This window comes from Corvus brachyrhynchos, unplaced genomic scaffold, assembly GCF_000691975.1.
Source record: "Corvus brachyrhynchos isolate BGI_N302 unplaced genomic scaffold, ASM69197v1 scaffold283, whole genome shotgun sequence".
In the NCBI taxonomy this organism is placed as follows: domain Eukaryota; kingdom Metazoa; phylum Chordata; class Aves; order Passeriformes; family Corvidae; genus Corvus; species Corvus brachyrhynchos.
In genome coordinates this window covers 2,502,011-2,523,747 of record NW_008237409.1, presented here as the reverse complement: position 1 = coordinate 2,523,747, position 21,737 = coordinate 2,502,011, and the positions used below count along the sequence as shown (strand labels likewise).

General features: G+C 38.9%; 1 protein-coding gene across 2 annotated transcripts in view; it reads left to right on the top strand.

Annotated features, from left to right (window-relative positions):
- BRIP1 (BRCA1 interacting protein C-terminal helicase 1) overlaps nt 1-21,737 on the top strand; it is a 48,561-nt gene that overhangs the window by 5,317 nt on the left and 21,507 nt on the right. For both annotated transcript variants that reach the window (XM_017730958.1, XM_017730959.1), the window contains exons 6-13: nt 3,221-3,511; nt 3,970-4,191; nt 4,468-4,667; nt 7,498-7,630; nt 8,155-8,306; nt 8,392-8,563; nt 8,677-8,814; nt 9,171-9,332. In XM_017730958.1, the coding sequence (XP_017586447.1) occupies nt 3,221-3,511; nt 3,970-4,191; nt 4,468-4,667; nt 7,498-7,630; nt 8,155-8,306; nt 8,392-8,563; nt 8,677-8,814; nt 9,171-9,332 (1,470 nt within the window). The remainder of the gene's footprint in view (nt 1-3,220; nt 3,512-3,969; nt 4,192-4,467; nt 4,668-7,497; nt 7,631-8,154; nt 8,307-8,391; nt 8,564-8,676; nt 8,815-9,170; nt 9,333-21,737) is intronic.

The window sequence follows — 21,737 nt, the reverse complement described above, 5'->3', positions numbered from 1 at the left end:
TCCTGCTGATTGACGTTTTGAATGAGCTCTTTGAAGCAAGTTCCAGCTTAATTAAAACGTTTGCTTGGTTAGCAGTGATCTGTGAAAGCCTATGATAAATATTGAACTGGGTTCACCTGCTGGTGACTGGGGGAGGATAAACAGCTGCTTTGTGTGCTTTAATCAAGAGGCTGCAGCAGCAGCAGAATGCTGGGCTTTCTGAGAGCTTCGAAAGGAGCAGTTGAAAAGCTCTGGTAATGTCACTGCTGATATCTCCCTAGATTGTGCTTGTGTGATATTTCACACAAGAGGCATTCACTGCTGCTGCGTTCAGGCAGCTTTGTAACTGGGAAATGTAGATGGAGATATGAAGAACTCCTCTTACCTCTTTGTGTTTCAAAGATCACAGCCCCAGTGTTTGTTTAGCTCTATTTTACACACAGGACAGGGTGGTGGACTTGATTATTCCTTTTTTAATCGGACTTCCACGTTTTTGCCATATAAATATTGATGTGATACGCTGTTTTATCTACCCCTGACAGAAGTACAAACAAGCTGCATTAGCCTAAGGTCCATATAGGCTGATATCTGATCTCTAATGGCATCTGTTACTGGGTGTTTCTGATTAAATACTGCAGAAAGTACAGGAGGATCTCTTTTTGCCCTCTTCCAAATGAAAATCCCTTTTTCAGATTCCGACAGCTGAAAACAGGTTTAGTTCTGAAGCCAGAGGGTATTATGAAATGCAGTTCTGTTGTCTTAATATGAATTATTTCTAATCAGCATGAGCCCCAATTCCTTCATAAATGAATTGAAATATTTTCCAATTTTTTTACAGCTAAACCGGTATCTCTGTGGTGTAAGTGTAAAAATTTGTGCTTTGAGGCAACACTGACAAGGAAACCCCTTGTTCAGTGGGGAGTTTGCTTTCTTTCTCCTGTAGGAATGGGAGAGGAACACTACATTAGGTATTTACTATGTGATATCCACAGTCAATTCTTCTCGGAGAAATACAGAATTAAAATAGTTTGTTGTTAATAAAATTTAAAGATGTATTTTAAGAATACAAGTGCAAATCGACGCAGTCAAGTAATGTGCAAAGAACATGAAGAACTCAACTTTTAAACTGTATTTTAACCAATTTTCTGAAGTTATTTTTCATTATGAAGGACTTTCTAAGGAGGTTTTATTTTGTTAATGTATTTGGGGCTAATGGTGTCTGTGGCTTTCAGATATGCTGTGACTACTGCAGGCAGTTTTATACTCTTAACTACTTACTATAAAATCAACCTGAGTTTACAACTTTCTCAGTATTGTGGGTTTGAGTGTTTTTTGAACGTGAAACTTTTTTCAAAGTTAAAGGTAACATTTTAGTACTGGAATAATGGCTAAAGTGCTTCTTAATGCCAGTATTATACCAATTCCAAACCTCTTAAACCAAACTTTTAAGCCCCCCTGTAAAATACTGTAATTTATAAGCCTCACACATAAGAGCACTTTATTTCTTTTTTATGAAAAGAATAATATCTGGTGTTTTAAGCCCATCATAGGAGAACCTTCTGTTCATGTTTTTATATATTAATTTGAGCTGCATTTTCCTGTTGTTCTAAGAACTCTTGCAAAACAGCTGCCTGATGGTTCTTAATATTTTTCTATTATTTTTATTTGGCTTAGCATAGCAGTGAAATATTAGTGGTAAAGGATCATCTTGGTGTCCTGTGTATTGTTTTTACCTCTGAAAACACAATCTGACTTGGATTAAAATTAAAAGATAGATGTGTTCTTAAAGGCCCTGCACAGTCACTACCTCAGTTATATTAATTTTTAGAGTGGTAATGTGGTTTTCATTATTTCCAGGAGCAAACCAGAATATTACTGATAGAAATATCAAGGTACCATTTCCACTGGAGCTTTCTGTGTGAGCACAGAGCTGGGCCTTGCACATATGTAACATATACCATATGTCAGCTGTTTCCTGCTTGCCTGTTGACAAGAGCCCCATTCATAACTCTTCTTTTTATCCTTTCAGTGAATAAGTAATTATTCAATATAGACGGCAGGATATTTGGAACTGGCTATTTAATGTGGCAGCACAGGGTAATGAAATCTGCTGTTACTGGCAACCTGAGAGGGGAATGTAACAATTCCAGCATGGGTGTAACTTTATCTGCTTTGAGGCCTGTTTATTTGGCACATCAGTGAACCTTTTATCCCAGTGAGTGGCAGCTCCAGAGGGTTACATTTACATGCTTTCTATCATGTATTGTAATATTTAATGGCAGACAAGGCTGAGTGGGGCTGAGGGTAACACGAACTTGCTTTTCCTTGGAGTGGAAGCTAAAGACAGCTTGATCCCCAGAATTGTGGTGTAACACACAGCATGACTTAGCATTTGTTTATAATGGATAATCTTACTGATACAACAAAAAGGGAGGGAGCAGTGGGCAGCTACATGTTGTTACCTGCACTACCACCTGGAGCCCAAATACAAACTCTTTGACACTGGAAGAACTCTTTTATTTTTCACGGGAGGTGTGTTAGGACATGGTTATGCTTGAGTTCCTTGTTTCCTATGTGTCTTTTCAAATTCATCATGACAATTTCATGTCATTTGTTCCAGTATTTAATGTTCTGAAAGATGGTGCTTCTCAGGAAGAAAAAGATTGGCTTTTAACAAATATTTTACAGGATTAGGTTCTGTTTAGAATTATTCCCTGTGCTTCTTTTATTCTCCTGGTTCCTCGATGGCCTTTGGCAGAATGGCACAGCAAACATGTTTCTAATGGAGAGTATGTGGTGTAGTCTGTTTTATCTGCACACAGAGCTTCTGAACTGTCTACATTTCTTCTGCTTGCTTTAAGGAAAAAATTTATTTTGAGTGCCTGTTCCAAGTTTTCTTCATTGAAGGTGTTGGATTCTTGCTCTGTAACTGGAGTGTCCTGAGCTGAAGCTTCAATGTGAGAAGCTTTATTTGCATTATTCATGTGTAAATATTCCACTGGTTTAATAATTCTTTCTGATTGGGTTATGATAAAATTATGATTGCTGGAAGGTTTTTTAGAGATTTCCAGGCAAAAGGATGTGGTGCTTTAACATTTTAGAACTTTTTGCAGCTTGATGGGCTGCCCTGGTGACTGAACCAGCTATCCCAGAGGGCACTTTCCTACCAGACCATAAGCAGATTTAGCACATTCATCTCTCAGTGGGATTTTGTTAATCATTTTTTTGTCTTGGTTTGCAGCCTCCTGGCCCTTGCACTGAGTGTTCCTGTTCTTTTGGAAAAGAACCTGATAAAGATCCCAGTCACGCAAAGAAGAAAGAAAATGGAGATCGGTTGTGTGTTCCCAAAATTTTTTTTGGGACACGAACACACAAGCAAATAACGCAGATCAGCAGGGAGCTGAAGAGGACAGCGTATTCTTGTGTCCCCATGACAATCCTTTCCAGCAGGGATTATACCTGTATTCATCCAGTGGTATCCCACAGTAGTAACAGGAATGAAATGTGTGTAGAATTGCTGGAAGGAAAGCAAGTGAGTAATTTTGTTTGAGAAAATGGGCATTCATTAAACAAAGTCAAATTTAACAGCTGGAATGAGTAACATTTTCTATGTCTTTATATTATGTTGGTTAAATGCCACCTGGTGATTTGGTTAAAATTAAATATTGTTAGAAAACATTGATACACAGTAGCAATACTGCAAAAAATTATGATGACAGGAATGAGATTTATGACTGCTAGGTTAACACTGTAGTAAGACTTAAATTATCATTGGGTTTATAGATGAAGATGAAAGAAGTGTCCTTTATTGATGTACATTTTAGAAACATGGATTTACCTGACATGATGTGTTATGGTCTGGCATAAAAAGCAGGTGTTAGAAATATTTCCAAGAAATAGCCAAATGCGTGGAACATTTGGAAGAATTAAGCCTACTTGGTTTTCATTATTTCTTGTACCCACTAAGTCTCTGCACTTCTTTGCTTTCAGGGCAAGTCCTGTTCTTATTACCATGGTGTTCATAAGCTCAGTGAGCACCATGCCCTGCAGTCTGCATCCAGGGTGTACCAGGCTTGGGACATTGAAGACCTGGTGAGCCTGGGCAGGAAGCTTCGTGCCTGTCCCTATTTTGCAGCCAGAGAACTCATGATGGAGGCAGACATCGTGTTTTGTCCTTACAATTATCTCCTGGACCCACAGATCCGGGAGAGTGTGAGTATATTTGTGAGAAACATGGGAAGAACTGGAGTTAAAAAGAAATTACCCACTGAATATTATGTTTCTATGGTCAACTGATATCCCATTCATGTCCAAAATAGTATCAACAAAATAACTCCTGGGGTTTTTTCACCCTTGGATATTTTCTAGATTATGGAAATTGGCTCGAAACCTGGAAAGCTTCATTTGCACTGTGATGCAGAATATGTTAGTTGCTGTTTCTCATGTCTTTCACTCTATTTTACTAGACAATAATTATAATTTTTTTAGATGGACATTAAGCTAAAAGACCAAGTAGTCATCTTGGATGAAGCCCATAACATTGAGGACTGTGCTCGGGAGTCCGTGAGCTACGGGGTTACCGAGAGCCAGCTCAGAGCTGCCCGAGAGGAGCTCGATTTCATGGTCAACAACAACATCAGGCAGAAGCATCATGAGCCCCTCCGAGCTGTGTGCTGCTCCTTGATAAAGTAAGGCAACTTTATTATTGCTTTAGATCATTGAATATTTTTTAAAATTACCTTTCGATTCCCTTTGATGGTGTAAGTTACTCTGTCACATCAGATAAAATGCAACCAAGATACACTTGAAACTATGCAGTTGTTTGATTTATGTTCATTTGAGGAATCCACAGGGGTTTGATCTATTAAAAAACTACTGGTCTCACATGGAAACATTGAAATTCTCTTTTGAAAAGTGTTACGCTTTTGAATGATGTGCTGCTCTTTATGGGGCTTTTTTGGACTCCTGGTTTACAAAGCTTGGTATGAAAATTTTTGGAAGATAAATTTTTGTATTTTACGCATTTGTTTGCTTATTTGACAAGTAATAATAGCATTATTTTGTCAAAGAATTAATTAGTTCGTGTTTATAGAATGCCTTTAGAGCCTTGGACAGGAGGTATTTGGAACGGGTTGGAACCTTTTCTTGGAATCAGATTGGAATCTACCAAATTCTTCCTAGTTGAAAGTGAATTTGTCAGTCATGCCCTTTGTTTTCCCTGGGAAACAACTTCTTGGGAAGAGGAGCACATAAGTTGCAAATCATGAGAGGAGATGGAACAAAAGAAAATGCACAGAAGCCCAGGAGGAAACAAGAGGTTCGGGGCAAAGTCTTTTGGGTGAAGTGAAAGTATCAAAGTCAGCAGAAAAAAGTGAATAATGCTACAAGTGGCTTTGCAGTTAACTGAATTCTGATTCAGTGTGTGAAATATCTTCATTTTGCTGCGATGGACTGTGGAGCACAGCACTGGAGCAGTTCATTCTCCCATCCTCACTCTCTTCTCAGAGTTAATGTTTGTGTCACACAGAGACAAGGGACTTCTGCTTGGCAGAAGCCAATTCTCCTACCTTGGATATTTCAAATGTTAAACTTTAGTAGAAGATAAGAACAGCATGGCTGGAGATTTGATTGCCTCAAGCTTTTTAACCTTATCAGGAAAACTAAGGTTGATTGTCTTGGCAAATCTGCCAGCAGCATGAAAAGCAGTTGCTGGAAAGCAGAAGACTGGGTGTAATAGCCAGTAATAGGTAAAATGCTCCTGCACAGGGACATGGCTTTGCCAAATGCATGGGTAGCTAGAAAAAAAAATCTTATTTCACTTCTAAAGATCCTGGGCGCTCATTCCAGAAAGCACTTAAGGATGGGCTTAGTGCCACAGAGGTGCTGCAGTGACCTTTGTGAGGAATTTGAAGATAGACCAATGGAGGTGTGCTGGCAGGCTCTGCTGATGAGATGCACATTTACCAAGGCTAATCACTTTGTTCAATGGCATGTGCTGTGTCAACAGTGGAATTTTCTGGTAGTGAGGGAAGCAGCAAATACACTTCCTGCAACTGAAGGCATGTGTGCAACATCCATTCATTCTTTTCCTGGAAATACTGCATACGGCAATTTTCACTTCAAAACCAGAGATACCTTTCTGGGAATCAAGCTAATTTTATTTATGCTTCCTGCTTAGCACTAAAAATAATTTAACAGGCATTTCAAGTAAATGCTTCAATGTTAGATGGAATTATTTGAGATTTAGGGTGGTTTGGGGTGATATTTGGCTATTGTGTTAAGTTTGTATTTGCATTTTTTATTTCAAAAGTATGTGAGGGTGTTTGAAGTTCATAACAGGGGAACATTTTAAATTTCCTGAGGTGTTTTATTCATTGTAAATCTGTTTAATTTCTGTTGTAGGGGTCCTGTCCTAATTTTGGTTCCAGGTCTTTTTGATATTACATTTGAGAAATTGGGGCCAAATTCTGCCTGTGTTAGTGATCAATATTCCTTAATGAGATATGGCAAATTATAGCCAAAGAAGTGATTGTTGGGGCAGTATTTATGGGGTTTTGTTTGCATTTAACCTGGCAGAAGGGAAGTTATATTTTAATTGTTCCATGGATCAGATTATTTGCGGTGACAGGGCAGGAAATCTAGAACTGAAACAGTCACAGTGCCTTGCTCTTGAGTTGATAATGATGAACTGATTTTGCAGGTAAATATTTTGAGCTGTTGCAGCACTGACAGCTGTCTTTTTGATGCCTCCTGCCTTTTGATGGAGCAGACAGCTCCGGCCTTTCCTGGAAGGGACGGAGGGAGGGAGCTGCCTGCTTTTGTAGACAGAGACAAGGTCTTGTGGTACTGCAGGGACGAAGGAGGACATGGTCACTTAGAGAAAATTTCAGCTCTGCCACAAATGAGATAATCTCCATGTTTAGCTCGTGTTTTTAGCAGTCAATCACATTTTGCATTGTGTTACAATTATAATTCTGCTTCCCCTTCAAGTTGCAGCAGTTGCCAATACCTGTGGGTAGGCTTAAATGTGCACTTTTTATTGCCTCACTTTCCTTTGTATGTGTAAATATTAAAAGTGTTCACTTCATGCCTCAGGATTTGTTCTTAATTGGAAAGTCAGCAGTTGACAGGGATGATAAACCAACCTGCATCAGTTGGAGCAGTGATGAGTGGCTTTAGATATACAGCAGAAGTCTTGCTTGAATGAGCCTGACATATCATAAGAGAAAATTATATTTTGATTCCTTTTCTTTATTATAAAGGTATTATATAAAGTATAAACATGTGGGGAGACATTTTATTCTCACTTCAATGAGCTGCATTCAGAGCAGTTTTGTAGGAGTTCAACAGTGAAAAGCAGGCATAAAGGAAAAGCAGAATCTCTCTACTTCCATGTAGTAAAACATTTATCATCATCTTAGAAGTCTGGTGCAATTTTTGAGGTTTGGTTTGTACGTGGAAAGTATCTCTAAATCTCTGAAATCAATGCTGAGATGATTGCTGCTTTTTCTTTTTCAGCTGGTTGCAGGACAGCTTTGGGCAGCTGGTAGAGAGAGCCTATGAAACTGCCTGTAAGGTGTGGAGTGGCAAAGAAATGCTCAACTTTTTGCACAAAATGGGAATAACTGGGATTAGTTTTCCCATTTTACAGGTAATGTTGTGTGCTGTATAAACGAGCACCACAATGCATAATATTGGTGGTGTTAAACATCTTAAAATGTGCATAAGTTAAATGCAAACAGATCTTTTAATTTACTGCAATGCTGAAAAGTTGTCTGAAAATGATTCCTGTTGGAAACTGGGAGTAATCCACTCGAGCTGCTGGAATTTGTGGAGAATCAATGTTTTGAAGGATACAATTGATCACATACAATTATTTAAATTGAACCATTTGAGCCAGTGACAGTTTTTCCTGTTTCTATCCAGCATTTTTATTGACTGTTGAAATGGTTTTACCCTATTTTCAAGTTTACCGCTCCTTTCTGTGTAAGCCAGATATGTTAAAGCATTGTTAAGAATTGAGAGCATTTTTCCTTTTCCCTTGGCCCTTCTTTGCCCCTTTCCCTCTGACTTTATAGGTATTTAAAATGAACTTTTAAAGCAGTGAGCTGACAGTTAACTTTGGTTTTGAGAAGTCACTTAAAGTGTTGTTAATATGGAATTTGTCTCTTACAGAAACACCTTGCCACTGTCCTGGAAAAAGAAGAAAAAGTGTCTATGTATGGGAGAGAGGAACTTATTGAGGTGCCAGTTGTGAGCCCTGCAACACAGATAGTGCTCAAAGGCTTGTTCATGGTCCTTTCCTGTCTCTTCAAAGATAACAGCAGGTCAGGTCTAACATTTATGAGCTGAATGCTCACAGTTTGATCGCTTAATTGTAGTTTTTACTGATATTTCTCTATCTCTGTATAGATTTGCAGATGATTACAGGGTTGCTCTACAACAAACTTACACCTGGATGAGTGAAAACCAGCATGATGATGCAGATACAAGTTCCTTCTTCACAAGGCCTAAGCACAAAAAGAGTTCAAGGCAGAAAACCCTTGTCCACATGCTGAATTTTTGGTGCTTGAACCCTGCTGTGGTGAGCTGAGTGTGAAGAAAGCCTAAAATAATCGGGGTGATAACAAATACATATCAGATCTAAAAGTGATTGTGTTGATTTTCTAAATTTCTGCTTTTCTTTCTCCCACCTAGGCTTTTTCTGACTTAAATGAAGTTAGAACAATTGTTCTGACATCAGGCACACTCTCTCCCATGGATTCCTTTTCCTCAGAGCTTGGTGTGAAGTTTTCCATTCAGCTGGAGGCGAATCACGTTATCCGGAATTCCCAGGTAACCTGGCCATGGTTTTCCCTCTCCTGAGCTCTAATGCTGCCCATGGTACAAAACCCAAGTAAAAGTGATGACAAACCCCTTCTGTCAGTTAAAAGAAATGTCTAGACTGTTGCTTGGCTTAATGCAATAGAAAAGGACATTTTCAAATGAATAGAGAGACACATTTTCTTGGAAAAGGTAAAGTTATGCTATATTGGTAACAGCCGTCTCATATCAATTACTGCACTTTAAGTACTGAAATGAATTAAAGAAATAGCTCAATATTTCTTTCACACTTAAAATGTCATTACTGAACCTGATGTAATTTATCCAGCCTGGTTTAGAATTAACTTCTTCCATGTGGAACACCCCAGGTTTGGGTTGGCACTGTTGGAGCAGGCCCCAATGGGCGGAAGTTGTGTGCAACATTCCAGCACACAGAGACCTTCGAGTTCCAGGATGAGGTGGGAGCACTGCTGCTTTCAGTTTGTCAGACAGTTGGCCAAGGAATTTTGTGCTTTTTGCCATCCTATAAGGTAAGGAAATCTGAATTCCCTTTCTTCCCCTGAAACCACACACCTTTGAAAATGCACTGTGTGATCTTCAGTTTCATGCATCAACATAGAGAAATGTTTATCAAATAAATGTATTGTAATAATGCAGTGGGATTATATTGTTACTTCTTGGCATTCAGGTTTGTTTTCATGGGCGAACATGTTTGGTTTTTCTCAACAGATGTTCTTATTAACACAGATAATTGTTTCAATTAGCATTAACAAAAACCCAGCCAGATCCATTATTTTTCCTTATGTTGTTTCCCTGAAGGTTTGGAAACTGTTTAGTAAGAAAAAAATTAAAAATCACATCATGAAATAATACTTTCTGTATAACTCAGCAGCAAGAATGCCTTTGCATGTTCTTTCTATGCTATCAGAATGCAGAATTCATCCAGTTAATTTCTCCTTCCCTTGTTTCTTGTTCCATTTCACTGCATTGGAGATTGGAGTGTATTTTTCTTTAGTCAGGGGAATTGCTCACTGATATTGGCTGAAAGGAATCAAATTTCTCCATTTCAAACTTATGTAATATCTAATTTCACTGACAACAGATATCTAATTATGGTTAATCTGGATCTCCCAGTAGTTCTGCTTTCTTCTCTATTTGTTGTTACTGTTGTTTATGGTCAGGAACAGGAATATAAACCTGCACTATAATTCTGTAGCTCACACTCATTTTTCTTGTAATGCTTGCCACAGGTGTGACTTCTAAAATTTTAAATATTTATGATTTTTAAAAATCATCTTAAACAAAACACAAAAAACCTCTCAAAAAAAACCCCCCAAAAAAGTCCTACCAAATTATTAAAAACCCCAAAATGATGGAAATAGAATTTTAGACTTTCCCCTCATCTCTAAGGTTCCTAAACAGAGAATATTTTACAAAATGAAATAAAAACTATTTGTTCTTTTTTTGCAAACGCTTCATATTTTGTTATTTAGCTGGCAGGCTGCAAAGGGAGGGTTGTTTCTTGCCTGGGTGTCTTTAGGAATTGGAACCACAGTGCAATTCCTGACAGTAACCATTAGGTGACCACATCAGACCGGGTAATGTAAGCCACTGAAAAAAGCAGATTTCTGACCATAAATTTATTTAACCCCACAAAACTGTGCACTTTCATGCAAAGGAAATGATCTGACAAGAAATCTCCAATTTATTTAAGAATGTAACTGGAGCATCTTTCAGTTTCCAGTGTTATCTTTCCAAGTGTGTCATGTTGAACAGTTGATCTTCCATATCCAGACCTGACAAATATTTATGAAAGTTTTTATGAGAATAGTAATGTGAATTGCAAGTAGAAAGAGACTTTGTAATGACATTTAATAAAGGAGGAAAACAATTGCTGGCCAGCTCTGGAAGCCTTCCCCCTCCCCTGCCCTTCTGCCTCACTGAAAGGTCACCCCGGACACGCTGAGTGTGTTCTGTTCTTTGTGGGAACACTTCCCTGAGCCCAGCAAAGTATTGATAAATAGAAATTGCAGACAATTGAAGGATGATATTTTAAAATCACATTGCCAATATTTTTCTATGGATGCCCTTTTTCTTTCTACTACTTTTATTTGGGAATGGGTTGCCTTTAAGTCTGAGATTAATATGTTGAAAATACAGAATAATGTAAGTATATTAGTACAGGGAAAACAAGGTATTTTTCTTTCATCATCATACAGAATATTTGCATTTCAAAAGTGATTTTCACAGGAAATTGCTGCCTCTCTTTAAAAAACTGCAGCCTTCAAAGGAATTTTTCAAGGCTGTCAAGATCTGATTAATACACATGGTCATGAACCTCACTATTATGAGTTAAGCAGATTTTTTGATGGCTCAACCTGTTCTATGAATTGAAATTTCAACTTTGGAATAAGTGAAAAATAAAGGGTTTTTTCCATATCTGGAAGGCTGAGGACAATGCTCTGTATTTTAAGTACCTTCTATCCAGGTAATTTGATGGAGCTGGAATTTAGTTAGGTATGTACGTTGGATTTCAGTTTGGAATTACTAGATGCAATATGAATGTGGAAAAAAGCAGTAGTAGAGAAATTTCCCTTTATCTTAATCAGGTATTTGAGTAAATATATTTTTAATTGAAGAGTGATTATTTAAAATAGATGTATGGCAAATATCTGGAGTTAATAGTGCCATAGAGAAAAATATATGGATGGGAAAACAATTCATTAGCTGTACACCCCCACATTTGATAGGTGTCATGGTTCACTTGGGAAAAATCACAAACAACATGGAAATTTTTAATGTCACTGTTGGAGTTGGGGCACACTGACTTTTTTAAAAATCAGCTTGATCTTAACATTCACTAAATTCCAAACTTTGATCATTTTTAAGGCTCCTAAAACTGGTGATACTATGCAACAAAAATGCATTTATGTGAAAATCAGTAGCAAGTCCAGCAAAAACACTCTATAAAAGAGAATATCAGAAGGTGAAAAGATTGCTCAGAAATCTAAGATGCTTTTAAACAAGATTAAGATAAGGCCCATTAGGGCTCATGTTGCCGACCTGTCTGCATTAAGATATATCTTGCCTGGTGCCTGCATCTTAGATGATTCATTCAATATGTGTCATATCAAAGTCAGGGTATCCAGCAAGGAGAAAAATGCTAATGCTTATAAATTTTAGTGATAATCCATCATGATGAATTAACTGACCTTTCTTAGTAGTTTTGGTTTGTTTTTTTTTTTTAACGAAAGCAGCTTTGGACAATGATGTTAATGTCGGTGGGTTTGGTTTGTTGTGTTTTCCTTCGAGGCTTTGTTGGTTAATTCGATCTGCTAATTGAGGAGTCAACACTTGGAAGGAAAATTTTTACAGTTGTTGCTGGAGAGGGTTTGAAATGAGTGTGTTCAACAGGAAAACTTACGAACTGATAAGAATTCTTTGCTTGAAAACCCAAGCTCATTGCAGGGAGGTTGGGCTGGATCACATTTAAAGATTCCTTGCAGCCCAAACTATTCCATGATCGTAAATTGTGCCATGTGAGTTAGGAGGGTGGCATAATTTGCATGAATTAGCAGTACCCAATTAATGCTGCATTCCACTGGCTGTTTCCCTTGAGAATTTTGGGGTGAGGTTGTAGTGATGATATACAGCAACTTTTGCCACTTGCAAAAATAAATGCTAAATTCCACATTTGAATTTTTATTTGTCTCATAATTTTAAGAGCTGCTAGTTCAGAGTTCAAGCTCTGTCAGTCTCATCCCATTTTCCTGCCCTCTGGGCTGATCATGTTTTCTTGAGTGGGAACAGCCAGGATTGGGTGACAGCAAATCCCTTTGGACTGGAACTCCTCTCTTTGTTGCTTGGCTCCCTTTCCCTGTGTAAGGTATCCACCAAACCTGCAGTGGAGTCTCAGGCAGGTGTTGTTTGCCCTTGTGCTGACAAACCATTCTTGGCACCCTCACACAGCTCCAGACAGGCAGGAATTAACAATATTAATTAACTCTGTGAGCAGTGTGGAGCTCATTTCAACAGATTGAGAATCTTCAGGTTCAGGGAAATTATTTGGGATAAACAGGAGGGACCTCAGTTTAACCTCTGGCTGTATCCACATGGATTTAAACCCTGGCCTGATGTAAATGTGGCACCCTCAGATATGACAGGCTGAGGGAGGGATATCATTTCGTGATTAATTCTCAATGTCTGGCTCTTCATTTCAGACAGAGCCTTTTCTTACTGAGATACATGAGATTGGTAGAAATCCTTTTTTTCAAGAAGTGTTTCAGTGACAGACAATGAATAGAACTCTGAAAAAAACAATACTTTCATTTCTAAAACTTTCCTAAAACATGGGTTTGTAAATAAATTATAAAAACCCCAGTTTTTCTGCCATCAATAAAACAGCAATGCTGTCTTCAGACAACTTTTATTTATTTAATAAATTACTTCAATAAATTTCCAAAGGATGGTAGTCTGTTTAGCCCAGCCTATTAAAAGCATTAAGATTTGAGCACTGGCTGTTAAAATGAGTAAATGGCAATATCACGAAGTTAAACAAATGCCAAAAAACATTTTCCAGAGTACTGGGATTGTAACAATACCATTAATGAGGGCAAAGAGGTTTTAATGCAATTTGCACATTCTAAAGTTTCAAAAAGAGGTTTTGAGTTAGTGCATTATTAATGTTCTGAACATCTGGAACTATGTAAGAGCCACAGACATTGAGCAAGTGCAGGGTTTCCCCACTAGGTCTGATGCTGACTGATTTCCTCCCTAGCCAAAAGCTTGTTTTTAGAAGTTTGAGACAGTAAAATGACAATATCCAGATAAGAGAAAAACATTCCACAGCGTCTTTTTGCTTGTAATGTGTATGGAGGAAAAATTGGAAACCATTAGGTTTGTGCAGTTAAAAGGTGAAATTGAAATTAAATAGGAAAATAGTTCTTTGCACCACAGATGGGGACTCTGTGGTGCAGGGCTTATGTGAGGAATTATCTACTAAGTTCCATGGAAACGCTGAACTTTTTCTCTTAGGTGTATTTGTCCCTGTACTATATGCAGGGATAAGTGCTTCATCAAGAGTAAAATTCTCCTTGATGTTCCTGTTGACAGCTGTAGGAGTGCTTTGAAGAAGAGATTTACTCCTGTGTGTAAATATTTGCAGGGTGTAGGGATCTGTTCACGTGGTTTGTGACAGAAATTTCTTCTTTAAAGTTACATCAGCATTAACTTTCTGCATAATTTTAATGTTAGAAAATGTAATTGACACAGTTACAGCCTTAAAATGCTACAAGAAACAAGAATGTTTCAGTGTGTCATCCAGTTTTAGATGTTTTGACTGCAGCTAATGCCCAGCATCACTGGGATGGAAAGGAAAGAGGCCTTTAAACAGGTTTGGCATTTCAGGAGTAAGTTACGAAATAATTGTAAATTAATAATGATGCTCACTTTCTGCCCAGCATTTGCTTTCTGCTCCCAAGGGAGAGGTTTCCTCTTACTCCAGAAGCCTCATTGGTTTGAGCCAAACAGCTGCAGTGGTGCTGTGACAGCACGTGAGAGACCCCAAAACCAGGAGAGGGCTTTAGGGACAGAGTCCTGGCATCCTTCTGCCTCTGTGTGGAGCCTAAAAGGAGAGCAGAGTGAGGGAGCAGTAATTAAACAACCCCTGAAGAGCACTTGGGGCTTGTCCTGGCACTCTGGACTGTGCAGTGCCTTGGAAGTGCCAGGAGTTGTTTTGGTGGCTGCCCCTGAGAAGGGCTCTGACACCACCATGACCCCTTGGGGGTTTATTTCTCTTTGGAAGAAAAGGCTCCTTGCCAGGTTCTAAAGCTGGGCCTTTGGCTTGCCTCTGATGGAAATCTTAGGGAAGTGATTTCTATCTGATGGGACATGATTTGGGGAAAATGTGCTCTAGAAAAGCTGAATTCTAATGGCTCCCACATTACTCATTTCAACATTTGCACCTAATAAACATAGATAGAATTTCGTTTTACTTGTCTGTTATTATTTCTTCATTGCTTGTTTTTTGCTCTTCCCCTGCGCTGGTAGTTTTCTTTTTGAACTTTATCTCAACTTCTTTATGTTTTATGGGTTTTTTTTCTCCCATTAATCATATACAGTATCTACTTTCAGTTTAATTCTCTATTTTCCATCATTCCAATATCAGTCATATAAACTGTCTAGCTATTGAGGTTCTCACAGTCATCTAAAAATAGAATTATCTGAGGTGTCTTCTGAGAGCTCCAAGAGCTCCTGTAAATCTTAATGTGATTCCTGAAGTCTACAGTTTTCCCATTGACTTGGGCATAGAAATGTCTGTAAAACTCCCTGTGTGAGAGGGAAGATTTTAACCATTCCCTCACAACACTTTGCTGTCTTGGGCACTATTGTGAAATTGGTTCAAATAGAATAAAACAGTAGCAGAAGGAATAATAAAGTCCATACAAAAATAATTGGAATAAGAGTTTTTGTATAACCAGGTATATAATATTTATCTTTAATGTCATCAGTTCAATCAAACTCTGCCAAACTAAATTTGCAGATGGAGCTGGCAGTTCACACCCTGGCAGGATCATTTCTTGTGGAATTGCAGAGGCTACAGCAAACTCACAGCCAGAATAGAGCTGGATTATGCAAAGGAATAACTGAAGTGTTGGGTAGTTGAAGTTTTCCTAAACTTTTATAGTGATTTATTACAAGGTTTTCACTTAGAATTTTTTTACCTTGAGTTGTCTGAATTTTGTAATTTTTGGTGGTTGTTTTTTCCCCACTGCTTGGTTACCAACAGCAGGCCAAGGTAAAATTTAGCCTTTGGGGATAACTGACAATCTGAATAATTGCAAAATGTGTTTTCCTTCTTAAATTGTATGACAGGATCATAGATGTACACACCAATTATGGAGTGATTTTCCTGATTTCTGGGAAATTAGAAGACAATCCAAATGTTAGAGATGCTTTGAGACCTTAGAGGAGATGATCCAGGAGCCTGTGGCTGAATGTCTAGGTTCTTCCCCCTTTCCCCGTGACTGTTCTTGTGCTATTCTGTGGATCTCCTGAACAAAGGAAAAGATTTATCCTTTATATTCATTTTTTTCCTAGTTAGTTTCCAGGTGGCCTTGTGAACTGAGGTGGCTCATCAGGAGGTCAGAGAAGTGTCAGACAGCTCAAGGGAAGAGATGATATTGCACATTCAAGATTTTTTTTTTTTCCCCCCAGTCTCAGGGATGAAACATTTTCATGTTTCTGTTTTCTTTTAAATATGTTTTCCAGTGGTTGACTGTAATTGGAGAATCTGTAAAGATCCTCCTTTGGAAATTCTGATTTTTTTCACTATGGCTGATGTTCTGAAGCTGTTGGTGTGAGTTTGCAGCATCCTTAACTGGCTCTGTCTGACTGTGAATTAACTAAATAACTGGAGAGGCACTTCGGTGAATATTCTGGGTGACTGGAAATGTGGGTGAGGTGATATGAAAGGAATGAGCTGTTGTGACTCCTGGTGCTGTGCAGAGCCTCAGCAGCAATGGGATTGGAGCTGTTTGCTGTCCATGTGCACCTGTCCCTGCCCTGAGACCCTTCCCTCCCACTGTGTTCCTCCTTGTGCTGGAATGTTCTCCTCGGCCCAGGGGAAATTCCCACGTGTGCTTTGGGTCCCACATTCTCTTTGTGAATTACAGGCTGCAAGGAATGAACAAACAGGCTGCTCATGACTTGCTGAACTGCTGTGGTGACCAGCAAGGGCTGTGCAATTATTCAGGTGCCCTGTGGCGCTTGCTTTTTACACAGAGCAGATCCTTGCTGCTGGTGCTGCTCATCAGATAAAGCCCAATCCGGAGCGACAGTCGTGGCAGATTATTGGATATTATGTCTAAAAAAATTATCTGCCATGCTGGCAGATGAGTGTTTGGCCTGCGGATTTCACACCCTGAGAGCTGGGCAGTTTAATATTTTATTACACTGTTAATTTAAATACCCTGAGCAGACAGCATCAGGAAAGTAAACTAAAAATCTATTATTGTTTCTCACTTCTGAGCTCTGACTTGTCAAAGTGCTGCAAGCTGAATTGTTGTAGCTCGTTAACACATGCTCCAATTTCCCTTGTAATTAACACTTTCTACTTGCATATTTTTCCTCCCATTTAGGTAGGAACTGCATTGAAAATGAGTTTTCACAGTCAAGAAGTTTGCACTCTGTGAATGATGGAGTCCTAATAGTAAATAACAGAGTGAACATGTCTTTTTCCTCAGGAGCTTTTAATTAGAGGGAAAGAAGGCGGTTGTGAACAGGGAATAATATCCATAATCAATTATGTTTTTGAGAAGAAGGTGATGTTGCCCTGGTTATTTCTGAACCTTTACAACCTGCAGAGTTCTTGGTCCCTTTGCTATGTCTGTGAAAGATTCACTGCCTGATGTGGGAGAGATGTGACTTCTTCATGTGTGAAAAATACCAGATATGAGAGAAAATAACTGGAAAGGTTATATTTAGGGAGCATGTTCTGCATCAGCAGTGTAACAGCTTATACAAAAATCTGAATATTAAATGTATTGAAAGGAATACTTGGGCCATTTTAAATGCAGAGAAATTCTACATCATTGGGAGGTCTGGGAGCCATCAACTTGTGTCTTAGAAAATTAGAAAAATCATGCCTCAGTTTTAGTTCCTGATTGGGTAAGCAAGCTTCTTGGTGAGAACATTTAATTAGTGAGTGATGTATTCTAAAGAGTATTCGTTGCATTTTGATTCATTTTACAGCTCATTAGTGGCTTGATTTTTAGCAAAAATATTTCGAAACAAACAACTTGCAGTGTGCTATATTAAAAACTTTGTCTTCAACTTTTACGATCATGAGGTGAGAAATTATTTTCCTAAGAATTACAAAAGTCTGTTATTTATTTCTAAATTTTTTTTAGGGTGACAGAAGGGAAGGAGGGAGGAGGGATAAAGTTGGCTACTTGGAAGAAATACCTTACTTATTTATTTATTTGGAATTGTTTAATATATGCGGTAGAGGGATATTAAGCATTTCCTGTTGAGACACGGGGCTTGGGGAAGAGAGGAGAGGCAGCTCAGAGCTGTCACTCTGCCAGGCTCCAGGCTGGGGGTGGTTCCCAGTGACAGGAGCTGCCTGTCCCCAGCTCCTGGGGGAGCAGCGTGGCCGTGCTTGGCCCTGGGCCTGGGATTAGGCTGCTCCTCCCTTTGGATCAGTTTTCCCAGGGGTTCTGTGCTTCACCGCTGATGTGCCACTAAGACAACCTTGTATTATTTTTTTTCCTCTATTCTGAAAACACGAAGAGGTCAGAGATGACTGAGCTTGGCTTTTGGCTGGGGAAGGGCAGCAGTGGAGATGTTGACTTCATCCATGGCCAGTTAATAATTTTCTTTTTTATTTCAGACCAGGACCTAAACCATCCTTTTAAAAATTATTTTTTTTCTGGAGAGGTCTCTTTGCATGAAGGCTTTTCTCTCCCTGGAATGGGAAGGTGTAATGATAGCCTAGGGTGGATGTACAAGCAGTTCCTGGAACACAGAACTTGTTATCTTGGTTAGTTTTGAAACCACAAAAGAAACCCTATTTTGAACCAGGTTGTTCCTAAACAGCTGCCACCAAGCTCAAAGACTGGACAAAGACTCTCCAGGTTGTTTGGGGGGCAAACATGTTGGGTTTTTTGGGAGAAGATTTCTATAAAAAAGCTTCTTTAGCTGTAGAAGCAACATATTAACTGTGTTATTCTAAAGTCTTTGGCGTGCAAAACATTTCATTTTTCATTACTGTTGTCGCCGTTCACGTTTTCCATTATTTAAGGGGGTTATTGAAAAATTGATGGTATGTTGGTACCAGAGAGACATCCTGTGGCTGCAGTGTTGATTTATGGCACATGGAACACACTTCAGTGCTTCAGTTTCCTGCTGGTGAGCGGCACTTTGTCATTGTCCCCAAAGAAAAATCCTACCGGTGAAATCCCCCGTGCTGCCCCCAAGTTGAGTGATGCATACTTTGCCTTTGAAAATGATGATGAATTATTCACCTTTTATTGTGCTGGAGTGTGCACATGGTGATCAGAATCTTGTTCATAATACAGAGTTTTTCACCATGGTCAGGGTTTCATTGAATTATGGAGTTGAGTTGCACAGTAGCTTTATCTCTTTTTTTTTTTTCTCCTCCTTTTTTTTCATTTCCCCTGCAGTGTCTGTGTAGATGAGCACAGGTTTTACCCCACATTTCCCACCATATGTGGGGATCTCAACACCATTCTTGGTCCGAAGTATTTGGGTTTATTTCATGTTTGTTTAAAATTCTCCTTGAGAAAAGTACAGTGCTTCTCAATTTAAAAAGACACCTTTTTCCATGGAAGTTCTTGAAAATCACACTTCCATGGTTTTAAAGTTCTATCCTTCAAACTCATTTTCTGCTGTGGGGAAATAGTGAGAGAGATTAAGTGAAAAATCTCCTGAAATAGCACAGTGCTACAGATTTCCAATCCAGGGCAGCTTTTTCCCAGGAGATGTGGTGAGGACGGTGATTAACAGTGGGAATTTAAGGCTCTGTTTTGAAAGTAAATTTTAGTTCAAAAATGAAATATTTTGCCACAGATATTTTTACTTTCTCTTGAAATGAAATTTGTTAGACTTGGAAGTTGAGAAAATGAAATTTGAAGTTTAAAATACCTTTTCTTGTGAAAAAATGTTTACATTTCGTATTGGCTCAGTCATTCAAATGAATGAACTTTAAATACCTTGTCCTGTGTTAGAACCCTCCCATAACATGAGGAGGGGCTGTGAATCAGTCTCTTGCTTAACCTTTCATGAAAATCTAATTGAGTGCAAACAACTGCTTAAATAATTCAATGGCCTCAGTTATTCTTGGCTGGTGGAGTCCCAACCCAAAGCAGTGCAAATGTCTGGGTGTTGAGCAAAATTGAAGCTTTTCTCTTTTTTTGATGAAGAATATGATTAAAATGACCTTTTGAAAAAGTGTACGGTGTGATCAAGAAGGAAAAAATATGAAATGTAAATTATTTCTACCAGTTGGGTAAATGATTTGTGGCCCAGAGGTGAATATTCTTTTACTCCTTCTCAAAGTGTGTAATGTTTTTGGTGATTTTGATAAATGTGATTGGGTTGTTTTGCTTGCTTTCCATCCCTTTTGCTCTTGTTGAGCTTTTTATGGGGCTATTTTTAATAGTTCGAGGGTGCTGTTCCGAATTGATTTGACAGATGGGGATAATGGACATTAGATTTTATTGGTTCGTTAGCCCAAATATTTTCCCTCCTATTTTTGGAAGGAAACTCGGTTTTCCTTTCACACCAATCCTTCCAGGCAGTTTGTTCTTGTCCCTTCAATCTTTTATTCCCATTCCATCCCTCTGTTTCCTTTCTTCCTTCTGTTGTTTCCTTTCTGTTCACTTTTAACCTCAAAGGAATATTTTGTTGTTGCTGTTGTTGGCTTTTGTTTTGGGGTTTGTTTGTTTTTTTAACTAAAGATGAAAATGGAATAAATTAGTGATCCTATGACCCCACAGTGGTAAACTCTTTGTAAAGTCTTCTTTTTTCCCCAAAGCGAAGAGTTCCAATATTCCTGGAGTTCAGTTTCCTGTAGGATTCTGGGTCATTTGGTACCAAGTTTTGGCAAAGTTTTTGTTCAAGAACTGTCAAATAATTTCTGCTAATTCTCTACTTTTCCAAGCCATCTTAATGCTTGAAAAAGCTAATTTAATAGGTACCTGTAATACCAGAAAAAGTGGGTGAAGTCTGGCCAGATACACTCTCCAGGGTTCCTTTGAAATAACAGGAATTTAGGGCCACTATGTTTAAGCAATGCCTTGATTTAATGACTGAATATGTTTTAGGATTATCACTAATATAGGGACAGTTCCATCCTTTCATAATGGAAGTAGAACATTCATCCAGGTGATTCTCCTGGGACCGGAGGGAGAGGGATTGGAACAAAAACTTCCAGCTGTAGGTAAGCAGCTGACTCAGCAAATATCCTCCTGGCAGCTTTTGAAAGGGAATGCAATACCTCTGGAATTAGAGCCATTATAAAAACATCTGTGCCTTGAGATCATCAGAGGATTACCTGAGTGGAAAATATGATGTCCTCCAGCCTAACAGCTTAAAGTTGCAGAAGGGCCTGTCAGAGTGGATAGGGGTTTTTTTGTTTTTATATTTATTTTTACTGAAAGGAAGAGAGGAGGCAGCTGATGCAGGTGGAGGTTGAGTTGTTCTGTGATACAAAAAAACCTGTACTTGGTTTTTTTGCAGACAGCTCAAATGGTGGGAAACATTTTGTAGTAAAACAAGGGAAGTGCATTTCTTTTTGACAGTGTCTCTGAATTTCTGGGTTTTCAGTAGCTGCAGAGTTAAAAAAAGAAGCCTCTTTGGTTGTGACACCTGTTATTTTTCTGGCAAGATACAAGCATTGCAGAGCAATGGTTAGAGCAGCACTGGGAGTCTCTGTGGCACTTTCCATGTTGGTGGGTGGGATGAGAGCCCTGGTTTGTGTCAGTGCTCCCTTTCAGTCCCAGTCGCTCCCTTTTATTCCCAGACGGTGCATGCAGACAAAAATGTTGGCTCTACCAGAACCAAGTTCTCCTGGAGGGAGCCCAGTCTGGAGTAGCTCAGCCACAGCTCCTGTTGCCATCTCTGAAGTTTTGTGCTGCCTGCCTGTAGAACTTCTGTTTGACCCCTCAAACACGTTTCCAGCCCACTGGAGACACGCTTGGATTTGAAGCAGTGCTTATTCACAAAGAAAATCCTGGGAGCAAACGCAGGAAGAGCTCTGCTTGGGAAAAGGCTTTTAGATCAGTGGTGGCCCCTTGGGAAACTCTGACTTTTTGCACTAACAGTGGTGCCAATACTGTGATTTTTATTAAGACAAACCTAATGGCTCTTCCCTTTCTCTCCTCCAACTACCTGAATATTTGAATAACAATGAA